The 12,828-nt window shown below is 41.8% G+C and overlaps 1 protein-coding gene across 1 annotated transcript; it reads left to right on the plus strand.

The window, feature by feature from the left end:
* The first annotated feature begins 262 nt into the window (after positions 1–262).
* cnpy3 (canopy FGF signaling regulator 3) lies at positions 263–12,407 on the plus strand. The gene is made up of 6 exons (XM_033609575.2): positions 263–513; positions 4,379–4,505; positions 6,588–6,684; positions 7,651–7,773; positions 8,438–8,555; positions 8,675–12,407. The coding sequence occupies exons 1-6, from the start codon at positions 411–413 to the stop codon at positions 8,947–8,949; spliced, it is 843 nt and encodes a 280-aa protein (XP_033465466.1). The 5' UTR covers positions 263–410; the 3' UTR covers positions 8,950–12,407.
* The last annotated feature ends 421 nt before the right edge of the window (positions 12,408–12,828 follow it).

The raw sequence follows: 12,828 nt of genomic DNA on the forward strand, positions 1-12,828 counted from the left end.
AAATAAACAAAGAAAAAATGTGACACTGAAAAAACAAAACAAAAAATCTGTCACTGAAAAAAAAATCTGTCACTGAAAAAACAAAACAAAAAGTCTGACACATCACAGGTTCACTTCCTGTTTGGCTGTCTCATAAATTCGCCGCAGAGTGATACCTCTTACAGTTCTCCCCCTCGCTGCCCCTCCTTTGCCTCTGATTGGTCCAGCCGCTGCCACTTCTCCCTCTCTGATTGGCCCGGAGCTCCGCATCCGTCGAGCCCAAAGCGGAAGTGATCACTTCTCTACTTTGTTGCAGCTGTGCTGAAGCAGAGGAGGATGTAGAAACCGAGAGATAACGCTCCTTTTCCGCCTTCTTTAAAAGCAAAACCCGACTTTTATGAGCAGATAAAGCCTCAGACACAACCGACGATATGAATTTAGCGACATACGTGTCGTTTTTCTCGATAATCTCGACGGCAGCAGCAAAGAGTGGAGGAGACGATGACTGGGTCCATCTTCCCAACAAATGTGAAGGTAACTGTGGCTGTTAGCAACGTTTGGGTCCTGAAACCAGGGTCCAGGGACCTTCAGGGTCCACAGCACAATGAGGAATGGATTAATGTCTCTGTAATTTAACTGTCTGCTCACACACAGTAAGAGACAGCTGTTTAATTAACCACAACAACCACTGTTTACATGTCAACAACACCCTCCACATAGCTTCATCTGATGATTTTGCACATTGCCACACCACTATCTTTACACTAGCCTCATTCCCACTAAACCAAAGTCTCTCTAGATATATATGTTCACAAGGATTTGTCTATAAGTAACTCTATGTATTGTTTTTATTTATCTATCTGTATATATTCTTTTGCAGAAAGACTCAAGTTGCAGTCTTTTATATGCCAGTGTCACAGTGTGTCTTCGCTGCTCTTTGTAATTGTGTCGTTGCCTTTTTTGCATTTTTATGGTTCATTTCTCGAAGATATTTACATTATTTTGGGCTTTTCTTTGTATTAATCTTGCTTGTTTTACAGCTTTACATTTCTGTTCGATGTTGTCTGTAATGTCTGTCGCTGCCTGACTTGGCCAGGACACTCTTGAAAAAGAGGTTGTTAATCTCAAGAGGTTTTTAGATAGATAAAGGTTAAATAAATTAAAATTAAAACACAGTGTAAGGTTACAGGGACAGTGCACATTAATAAATATTTCTGTGAAGGTGCCAGTTCAGCCAGTTTGGCAAGTTTTTATCCGCAGTCTCTGTGCAGGCGTGATGACAGCAACAGTCAACTCAACTTTATTTACGCATCACCTCTCACACAAACATGCAGCCCAAAGTGCTTCACATGGCAAAATTAGAATGACACAGACACAAGACGATGAAATATTAAAAAACAAACTAACTAAAACAGAACAAACTAACAAAAAAGATGATTAAAACTCCACAGAATAAAAAGAAAGTAAATAAAATAGAATAAAAATGAGCAGGAGAAATAAAAGTAGGTAATAATCAATGGTTAAAACTGAAAAGTCAAGACTGTAATGTTACTCCACATTAAAAGCCAGATTCTAAAGGCGTAGTGCGTGAATTTCAACAGGGTAGTGTTGTCTCAAACCAAACACGGCCGTTGTGCACTCACCGGAATTGACGACCGCAAATTTCAACCTCTTCTCCTTCTTTTAATGCCAAACGTGCAGCTGTTAGCTAGTTAGCAAACTAACATTAGCATTTGCGCTGTCGCTCGTGGTACCAAATCATTAACCCAATAAACATACTGCTGGCTTACACCGGGCGACGTTCACGGCCGCCATTTCCAGTTTGAAAAGTGGTCCCTCCCATTCCGCTACATAGCCAAGATGGCGACCATTGAGGGCGAGAAGTGTCCATAGGTCCACACTCAACTTCTTGACCGTTTTGAGTGCACCATCCGGGTGTGAACGCACTTATGCACTCAACATATTAAGTGTAAGTACAGAAGTACGCGATTTGAGACACAGCATCAAACATAAGATGATAAAAAATATAATAATATCAAATAAAATACATTAAAACAGGAAGAACAGTACTGTACATAGAACAGATTATGTTTCATAAGAGCTCATAAAATACGGAAAAACAGGGACATATATACATGAAACATGAAAAACAAAGCACACTTCACATTTAACACAATTTACAGAGCAGGGCTGGGCGATATGACCAAAATCCCATATCACGATATAGGTCATTTCATATCCCGATAACGATACATATCACGATATAGCACATTTTAATCCAATGAATAAAAAGTTTCCCCGGAGTTACAGTGTAGTTATCTGAACTTGTTATGTTGCTGTAAGTGCCGTAAAAGCTGCGCGAATTAAAAAGCTAAGAAGAGTAATTTATCAATGAGATCCGTGCAAAAGATGGACAGACTCCAAATGATGAAAAATATTGCCGTAAAAAGTGTAATTTGCGTCACAATGATATAAATGATAGAGCAAAATATGAAACAATAGACATTTTTCTCTGTTTCATGTGTTGGCTGCTAGCTTCCTGTCCGACGGCAGACCTCCTCACAGTTACTGCATAGTCCCCTCCTGCCGCAGATCTAATGTACTTGTTTTATTTTGTTCTAATTTACCTTAAAACTCCAGTTAAACACCTGGTGTTCAGTTACCGGCCTGGTGCTGCTACACATTATGACAAATAAAGGCCTGTCTCTATTAGAGGCCTGGTCTGGTTGCCAAGCTGTCTATATTTATTAGGGTTCTTCGGATGTATAAAAACGGTTGTTGAATACCCACTTGAGCTAAATTTAGCTGTGTAGATCGCACATGCGAACATAGATGTTTAAACTTTGAGATGCTACTCATCGTTAGCTTGGTTTATTTGATTTTACTGAAACTATGAGCACCAGAGAAGAGCGTAAGTCATTTGGATTTACCAGCATGACGAAAAAAGTGGTGACTCCCTTCATCTGAAGCTGTCAAAGTCAGTTCCTTGATTACTTGGTAGGTTATTCATATTCCTTTAGTCCGTAAGGCTCCACTGATGAAAGGAATCAAAACGGTTTTTCATAAAAATTAATCCAAGTTATCAATATTGTCTTAACAGGACATAGTGGTGTTGTGTCGGTATGCCGTGTTGTTATCCTCGGGTGTCGTGAAATATATATTATTAGATGTAGTAGAAATATATATATTGTTATAGCGCCACCCAGTTGCCAATTAGAGTTAAATTTCTCCAGTCACCTTGAGGCGTCCTGTTCTACATATCTACCAAGTTTAGTAAAAATCAATATGGCGGTTAGGCCTAGATAAGAAATGAGCTCTCTAGCGCCCCCATTTTGTTTGATGGGGTCAATAATGGAGGGGTCCCCTCAGATTATGTGTGGTCGTATGCCTACAAAGTTGCGTGGTGATGGGTGAAACCCTTGAGATGTTATACACCTTTATGTGATGAGCCACGCCCTCCGCAATATTCATTGCCTCATAGAAGCTCAGTTTTAGTAAGTTTTCCAACTTTTGCCAAGAGGGAACTTTAGATATTGGTCCCTAGATTATGTTCACCAAGTTTCATGCAGATCGCTCAAACTTCCTAGGAAGAGATCCATTTGAAGTGTTTTTCAAATGGCGGAAAATCTATATAAGCGGAAGTTATGGGTTCTTGAGGCAAATGTGTTCCTCATGAGGAGAGGCATCTCTGTGCCAAGTTTCATGTCTCTACGACATACGGGGCATGAGATATGCCCATTCAAAGTTTGCAATTTCAATGGGTTGCTATAGCGCCCCCCTTTGGCCAATTGATGTAATATTGCTTCATTCACATCCTCCCATGACTCTCTACCACTGTGCCAAATTTCACATGGATTGACCAAGTCAGTGAGGAGAAAAACGTGGAACAGACACACACACAGAGTTTTCGTCATTATATAGTAAGATAGCCCGGTCCCTACCAATTGAAGTCTTACGGTGAATGTTTAAACATATTTTCTATATGTGTGTAGCATGAAGGGGCTACAACCTCTGTTTCATTGTGCAGCCCTGTGTTGTTAAATGCCAAATACATGAGCCTTGTAACCTTGAAATTTAGAAAGTGTGAAACAGTGTGGCAGCTCCCTTATGTGATGAAGGCGATGGGATTTTGAGGCCAGTATCGATGGAGGAATATGAAGGCTACAAAAACCCGCCATCAATGTGTTTATTTATACCACATATAATGTGCCTATGTGCCTATATTTATATATGTCGATCAGCTGATGATACTGAATTCAGACCAATGGCAGCCTGCAGCGTTGCTGAATGATCAAGACAACTTTACAAAGTTGTGTCATGATTAAGGAAGGATATATTTATTCCCAGTTCAGAAGAACTTTTATTTTTAGTAACACTCTCTTTGCGTCTTGCTCCCCAGTGTGTAAGTTTGTCAGCATCGAGATGAAGTCGGCGTTCGACGAGACGGGGAAAACCAAGGAGGTCATTGACAGGAACTACCGCTTCATAGACAGCAAGGGGGCGCCGCCAATCAAATATGTCAAGTCGTAAGTGTGTGTGCTGTATGTTATGGTTTTACATGTGACAGTATGTCAAAGCAGAACACAGTTCAGCCTAGTTTCAGACCTCCATCCCTGCTGTCTGAGGATGGACAGAGTGTGCTGGGATGGTTCTGGATCGCTCTCTCTCACACACACACTCAGGCAGCAGGGGACAGGAATATGGTCAGTTTCAGTTCCTTTGGTGGAGCTCATTATAGAACAAGGAAGCTGGAGAGCTGGTGTTAATGGTGCTGTGTGTGTGTGTGATAAGAGAGCCTGAACAAGTCTTAAACTCTTCCAGATTCAGGACTATTAAACAGTGGAATTGTTTCAAATTCAGTTACACGTAGACACGTTTGTTTCCATCCTGCAGTGGCTGCATGGAGTGCTGCTGGGAGGACGTTTGTTGAAGTTAAAGGGTAAGGGTATTTTTCATCCTGACCCTGTCGTCCCACATTTGTGTCGAAGGGCGCATTCACACCACGGTAGTCCGGGGACTCGGTTCGATTGGGCGGGGAAAGCCGAAAAATTTCACACCTTCATTTGGTTCGGTTCACTTTCACACTGCACTTTTTTAAAGTGGACCAAACTGCCTGGGCAACGTCACGCAGTTACAACAGCTGCTCGTTTGAGGGCGGTATTGCCCGAAACGACCACTGACCAGGAAGAAAAAAAGCACGAGGAAGAAGAAAACCTGGCTCATTGATTGGCCAGGACCAGGACTATTCGACCCCACGACCCCAACTTTTTCTTTTTTTACCTCTGCTTCTTGCGGTTCGTGCTGTTGGCTTTGTTTTTTTTCTACCCAAAATGCACTGCGCTCTACGTCACTTCCTCTCTTTGGTTCGCTTGATAGTCCATTTGCATTTCCCACAAGTGAACCGAGACCCCAGTTTTCAAGCGGACCAGGGTTCGCTCATTTGGTCCGCACCAGAGTTCGAATGAGCGTTCACAACACCCCAAACAAACCGAACTATCCCTGGAAGCGGACCAGGGTTCGTTTAAAGCGGACCAAATAGTGCCAGTGTGAATGCATCCTAAGTGACCAATAGCAACTTTTGAAACTGGTCCAGTATTGAGAGAGAGGGCAGCAGCCTGCAGCAGTGAAACAGGCTGCAATGTGACCATTTGGGGCAATTGCGCACCCTCAATGTATGTCCACTACAAGTGTTTGTTTCTGCCACGTATCTGACAAAATAATGGGAAGGATCCTTACAGAGATAAACCTTTGTGTTAACAAGTAAGATCCTTTTTGATGAACCCACCAGACTCCATTTAAATAAACAATAATTTAAGCGTGTATAGAGGGAGCATATTCTAACATCTAACTGAGTGAATTAAGGGTTTATTTTAACCAAACCTGAGCTTGTGATTGTTGGAACACTTGAAAGACAAATCAAGATGGCTTTTGTGAGTTTTATTTTGTATTTGTGGACTTTCAATGAAGTGTGTTGTATGACGATAAAATTACTGCTTTTTTAAATGGAGTCTGGTGGGTTCGGTGATAGCGATTGCGAGGCTGTTTCTGGCTCAACAAAAATAATCTTACGCTTTGAAAAATGGCCTATCTCTGTAGGGATCCTTTCCATAATTACGTCATACTTATAATAACAATCTGAGCCTGTCAGTGACAAAAACAAACAGTTTTGTTGGATGTACATTGACGATGCACAATTGCCCCATGTGGTCACACTGCAGCCTGTTTCGCTGCTGCCAGCTGCAGCGGTCTCACTCAACTCTGGACCAGTTTCAAACACTGTTTCTGCCATGAGTCACTTACACACAGAAACATAAGAAAATCGGGTCCAGGTTAGAAAATACCAGAGTTACCCTTTAACATCGCTCTGGGTCCTGGTGGATCGCTATAGAAAATAAGCTCTGTGGCAAACAAACATTTATGATACCTACAAGTTTAGTTCAGCAACATGATCTTAAATGACACCACTTCTATGATTTTTGCAGTCGCCAGAAGTTAGAAGCTAACATCAGGCTATAAACAAACTACGCAGCGCTCACATGTCTGACAGAAGGTTTAAACGTGAAACTCTTGCAGATAACCCTGAATATTCTCTCTGTCTCTCTCCACAGAGACCTGCGATTCATCGAGGTTGTTGAAAATGTGTGTCAGAGGCTGTTAGAGTACAATCTGCACAAGGAGAGGACTGGAAGTAACCGCTTCGCCAAGGTCAGTGTGTGTGTGTGTGTGTTTTGTCACAGATATTTATTGCTGTTATTTTACTTGGCTGTTGTGCAGCTGCACTGTGATGTTAGCTGTTTGGCAAAGCTGTATTTAAGTTCTTCTAGTAGATGTAAGAACAGTTTCCTTTTGTGATTTATTTACGGTTGAATGAAACACATTGAATCTACGTGGTCACCCAACCAGCACACGTTCTGTGACTGCGTGAGAGGACATATCTCTCCACACCAGCCGACAGCGATCGTCTATAATCGTCCCTCAACAAGGGAAACCAGAAGACCATCACTACGCAAGTTAGCACATTAACAACACAATCCAGTGATGAAAGAACGGAGCATATGTACCGTGTGCCAATGAACAACAACACAAACCATCAGGAAACATTTCTGCTCAATGGCTAAGAAAAAATAATCTTACCTTATGAAACAAGTTTGTTTTGGTCGCACTCCCGCTTGACTTTAGCGGTTTGTTTACATTCCTCACTTCATTTCTCTTCTGGCGCGCTGAGCTGAGCTGCCAATCAGAGTGATTTCATTCACTCATGGACTCCACTGTTACTGGCGCTGATTTAATATGCTGAATTAGCCAAAATGGGGTGCGATGAGGGGCAACGTTGTAGAACACACCGCATCGACCATGGTGACAGATGCCATAGGCGTAGATTTTAGACATCCCCCCATATCCCATGTGTGTCTTTTTCTGCAGCTAAGCAACCACTGAAATCTTGCCCACCTATGACTTTTCCGGTCGACTAATGTTTGGTTGACCTTTAGGGGGCAGCCTAACTTAACACTGACATGAACTGTTTCAGGATACAAGTTAGTTTGGCGTCACACACTATAATAAAAGCCCTCCAGCTCTGCCAGTGAATGAAATGCCTGATGGTGGAATCTTCTGGAACTTTTGTGTCCTGGTTGACAGCACCATCATGTCTGTCCGTCTGTCTGTCTACAGGGCATGTCAGAGACCTTCTCCACCCTTCATGGTTTGGTGAATAAAGGAGTGAACGTGGTGATGGATATTCCCTACGAGCTGTGGAACGAGACTTCGGCAGAAGTGGCCGACCTTAAAAAACAGGTGCTTCTACATTCTCTGAGTTTCACTTTTCAGGAACAATTACAAAGAAAAACTGGGAAAAATAATATAAACAAACAAGATTTCATTAGTTGTACCTAAAAACACATTTTCTAATTGAGTTTCTTTGTTCATCTGCCAAAAAAAAAGGTGATCGAGCTTTTGCGGCAGTAGCAACTAAATTTTGGAATGCTCTGCCTGCTCTCTTACAATCTGCTGACTCTGGTTTCTTTTAAAAGCCAGCTGAAGACACACCGGTTTATGACAAGCCTTTGGATAACCTGTATGCACTAGAGCTGGACTTTTTCAAATTTATGTATTGTTGCTGAGTAGTGTGAATTCTTATGTTTTTTTCTTGTGTGTTTGCAAATAGTTTTGGTACGACGTGGCTCACGGTGTCACTTTGTCTTTCTATATTGCCCTTGTGAAATGCTTTGTGACCTATGTCGGTGAAAAGCGCTTTATAAATAGACTTTACTTACTTACTTAAGGTCAGTTCAGACCAAAGATTCACAACGAGAGACGAAACAAGTTTCAACTCGTCTCGTCATGAATCTTTGGTCTGAACTGGGCTTTACTTTTATGGAGTGAATTCTGCTGCAGAATCACCAAAACAGCCTTCTGAAATGTGTTCGTAAATGATATTCATTGGGAACTTGTGTTTCAGTGCGATACGTTGATAGAGAAATATGAGGACGTGATTGAGGACTGGTACAAAGGAAGCCAGGAGGAAGACCTGACCACTTACTTATGTGAGAAACATGTTCTCAAAGGACAGGACATGGGTAACACACACATCTTTATTTCTTCTACCTTTTCCCTCTGAAATCTCTTTTTGTTTTTCTTTTGTTTATTTTGACTCTTCTCTTTCATTCACCATTTCTGTTTCCCTCTCTCTGCCCAGCCTGCCTGAATGAGGAGTGGGCCTCAAAGAAGAAGGGAGACCAGGCAGCCATCGCAGAGGACAAGAAGAAGAAGAAAAAGAAGAAGGGGGGGAAGAAGGGAGAGGGCGGAGACGGCGGCTCGGAGGGCGAGAAGGCGACCAAGAAGAAGAAGGAAAAGAAGGTGAAGAAGAAGAAAAAGAGCAAAGCTCCGGCGGAGAAGATGGACGGAGGGGCATCATCGGATGAGGAGATCCAGCCACAGATGCCTCTGTCCGGGCAGAAGACAGAGCTGTGACGCACCCTGGCTCCTCTCTGAACCTGGATCAGCTCTCCGGTTCAAAACTTAGTAAAAGCAGTCTGCAGCTTCTCGAAACATCTGGTTCAAGTCACTGATTTTGCTAAATGAGATCTTGTACTGTTACACATGGTTTTAAAGTGTCTGAAACATGTTGCAGTTCCTGGGTGTGTGAGAAATCGGCCGTATCATCAACATTTATCAACAGTGATCCAAACTGTAGCATTTTAAAGGTCTGCTTTGATTTACTTTTTAATCTTTGCTTAAAAGGAGCACTTCTGCAAAATGACCATCTGTATGTCAGTTACTCCCCCTGTGTAACGTTGACTTCGTAAAGGAAACTTTGTTTGTCTCGCATGTCTCTACGGTGATCAAAGAATCCAAAAACAGCAAACATTCTCGATAAATTTAAGTCATAGGAGACTACGTTTAAAAATAGCAATATTCTGTTAAATCATCTGTGTCCAAGAAGTTTAGGACTAGATGTTACAATCCCTTGATGAACATACTTCAAACTATGAGTCAGAGTAATAGTGCCACCTGAGGGTCCAAGTGGGAGCCAAAGGCCAAAAGACATGGCAAAGGTAGATAGAAAGATAAGAAGGAGCATAGGGAAGGAAGAGCCAAGGAGAGATGTCTGAGGGGACTGGACTGTCCCTTGCCGGACAAGGCCATACACTCTACCTCCCCCACTCTCTCTTTTTGATGCGGGAAAAGAAAAACTTACCTAACTTAAATCGAGGTGGACTTTAACTGGGCAATTGTTGTTGCACATAGTTGCGATTGTGAGTGAAAGTTGGAGCCATGCTAGAGGAGATGGTCGAGGTTTAGGGAGGGTAAAAGCTTCATAGGGGTCATCAGGTGGGTACCGTCCTTCACTGCTGTTTCGATGATGGACCCACGACACCTCCAGAGGGCTAATTGGCAAAACCTGGCACCCCCCCCCCCCCCCCCCCCCGCTTTTACTCTCTCAAACCCTGCTGTTGGTGGTATTTCGAGGCCCAAGTGGCGTCTCTCCTCTTAATCCATAGCCAGAGAGGGCTTTGATGGCCTGACGATGGGCTTGGTCTAGAATTCCCAATTCTTTAAGCAGCCTGGTAGTTGACTTGCCTATGAAGCCTCTGCAGCCCACTTCAACTGGGCAAACCTTCGTTTTCCAGCTGAGCTGCTCAGCGTCAGCCGCCAGCTTCCCAGCCAACATTTGTATGTGGGGCCCACATTTGCTGTAAATGGATGTGACGCTCTATGTGGGATTGTCGACCCTGGTCTCACTCGAAGTCATCAAAATCAGGCGCTTGGACAGTGGCTTGTGGTGTCAGAAACCAACGAAAAAAGGCGTCCTTTAACATCGGCATGATATGCGGCTGGTTGCTTTAAAGTTTAACGGCGCTCGGTGGCATCAGGGAGAAACGCAGCAAGACAAGGACAAAAGTTAAGGCGGTGAAAGTCCAACTGGGGCAGGCAGGAGGGGTGCTGGATGGGTCCAACAAACACCAACTTTCACTGGTGAGAGTTTGCGTCTTGTGAGATCCTAAAGTCGAACCCCGTTCTTTTTCCTAACCCAACCATGTGTTTTTGTTGTTGAAGGGGGAAAAAAAACGTCAGTTCACAGTGTTGTACCGACGCAGTGCCTTTATTTTGAAAGAGACTGTATTTAAATGTTAAATTTCCTGTGAAAACAGAAGTGTATTTTGAAAGAAGACAATGCATGTGACAGACAGAACTTGAAACGGCATATCCAGGGTACCTTACACGTCATATGGTTCACCATTGGCCCTATGCCAGTTGCCCACATGGGTGGGTTTACCCAAGTGGGCTCCTTTATGGCCCATACCCACTTGGTACCCAGGTAGCCCTGGCATAACCTATGTGGGGCCCACTTGATTCAACCAAATTATGTGGGCAACTGGCATGAGGCCATTATGGAACCTGTTGACAATCCTATATAGGGTCAGTTTTTTAGCCCATTTACTACCCACATGGGCACCACATACAAATTTTTGGATCCTCCGTCCACCATTGAGGCACGCAAGTAAACCAAAGTTTTCTCCATGAATTCAAGGTAACGCAGTGAGTAGCTGTAAACAAACGGTCATTTTGCAGTTCAAGTTTTCATTTAAGAGATAACATACTCTCCAGGTTAATTGCCAAGATCTGGGTGCGTGTTGACATCAAATTAAGTCCACAGGATAAGAAACAGGAGCAGTCAGACAGACAGATCATAAACAGACTTGCACAAACCTGTAATTAAAGTCAACCAAATAATCAGTTACAGAAAATTGTAATGCTGATATGATAAGTCAATCATTCGATTAACAGCTTAAGAGGTAACAATTTCGGAATCTGAAAGTGGATTAACCTTTTTTTTGTTATGCAGAAATTAACATCTGTATTTCACTGGTTTATATGATTGTAAATTGAATATTTTTAGCTTTTGGACTGTTGGTCTGACAAAAAAAGAATCTGAAGATATCACATTGGGCTCTGGGAACTTGCGATTTTCACCATTTATTGACATTTTATCAACTAAATAATTTATTGATTTAGAAGAAAAGTATCAGCTGCAGCTCTGAAAAACACCAACCACTAACTTCTGTGAGACAGTGTTAACAGCCTGCCGCCAGCATCCAGTTCAAACCTGTGATCAGTTTGCTGAGATGATTTTGGAGAACTCGATCCTCCGAGCTCCACATCTAACGCGGACTTTAATTTTTCTGTCTTTCTCTCTGAGTTGAATGTAGACTAGCAGCGAGGCTTCCTCTCTGTATCTCCTCGTAATGTTACTGCTGTTTTTAAAACTCTTGTATTTACTGAAATATTCATTCCATCTGGAAACAGGGACTTTTAAATAATTTGTTTTAAGTTAATTTATTTTTTAAGGACCTTATTGAAAAGCTCGGATTGAGTTTCCTGAGACAGTCACCACGCTACTGGTGTATAAAACAAATTTATTCACATGGAGAATTGATTTTCCTTCCAATATTTTTAATATTGTAATATTTAAAAATGGAAGAAACTGACCTTTAATCCATCTCAAGTGAAGCACGACAGATTACTGCGTTTTCTTGTTCCCTTGTTTTTGTTTGTTCATGCAGAAATGTGATCTTGAGGTCTCAGATTCAGTGACATTCCCCTTTAATGAGTAAATACAACGTGAGGTACGTTTTTTAATGTAGGTGATTTGTGTTTCTGTAATAGTTTGATTTCCATTAATTATTTTGTCTTTGCTTGTTTTTGCTGCACAACAGCTGCTATTTAAGGTGTGTATGTGTGAGTTTGTCGACTTCCAAGCTGACGATGAAGGTTTGTGTGTGTGTGTGTGTGTGTGTTTTTCAAATGTGTGTGTGTTTTTACAGATTTCTATTCTGAAGTAAAATCCTGGCTGTGTTGTATCTGAGTCGCTTTATGAAACCATGAGCAGACACATCAGTGGATCAATAAACACAGGTTGAACACTCTGAAAGCTTCAATCATTTCCAGGTTTAAAATGGATGTTATGAAGTTATTGATGATTATGAATGTGAAACTCAATTTCTACTACTGTGTCAAAGGAGAGCTAAAATATCAAAACAATACATTCACAATAAATTATCTAGATAGTCTGCTGTCAAGTAAGCATGTGGGTGTAATGTACAATTCAGACCACAAGAGGGGGGCAGAGTTCTAGAGTCCCTCTGTCAACACTTCATCATTCCTAGCAATATTTGTTGCAGTGAAAAAAAAAAAAGAGTTTTTTTTTTAATAGGTTAATTTATGTTTTTCAGGCTTGACAGTCTGATTTATACGATCAGATTTTTTTTAATTTAATTCAGTTCAATAGAACTTTATTTAGTCTGAAGGAAATTTTTGTGCCAGAGAGTGCTTCATATTATGATAACA

This window comes from Epinephelus lanceolatus, chromosome 22, assembly GCF_041903045.1.
Source record: "Epinephelus lanceolatus isolate andai-2023 chromosome 22, ASM4190304v1, whole genome shotgun sequence".
Classification (NCBI taxonomy): Eukaryota; Metazoa; Chordata; class Actinopteri; order Perciformes; family Serranidae; genus Epinephelus; species Epinephelus lanceolatus.

What these genes read in the sequence shown, in the direction of transcription:
- cnpy3 (XM_033609575.2), top strand. Translation starts at nt 411, where the DNA reads ATGAATTTAGCGACATACGTGTCGTTTTTCTCGATAATCTCGACGGCA. An exon ending in TGGCCGACCTTAAAAAACAG is followed by an intron (nt 7,774 to 8,437) that starts GTGCTTCTACAT and finishes CTTGTGTTTCAG; the next exon opens with TGCGATACGTTGATAGAGAA. An exon ending in TCTCAAAGGACAGGACATGG is followed by an intron (nt 8,556 to 8,674) that starts GTAACACACACA and finishes CTCTCTGCCCAG; the next exon opens with CCTGCCTGAATGAGGAGTGG.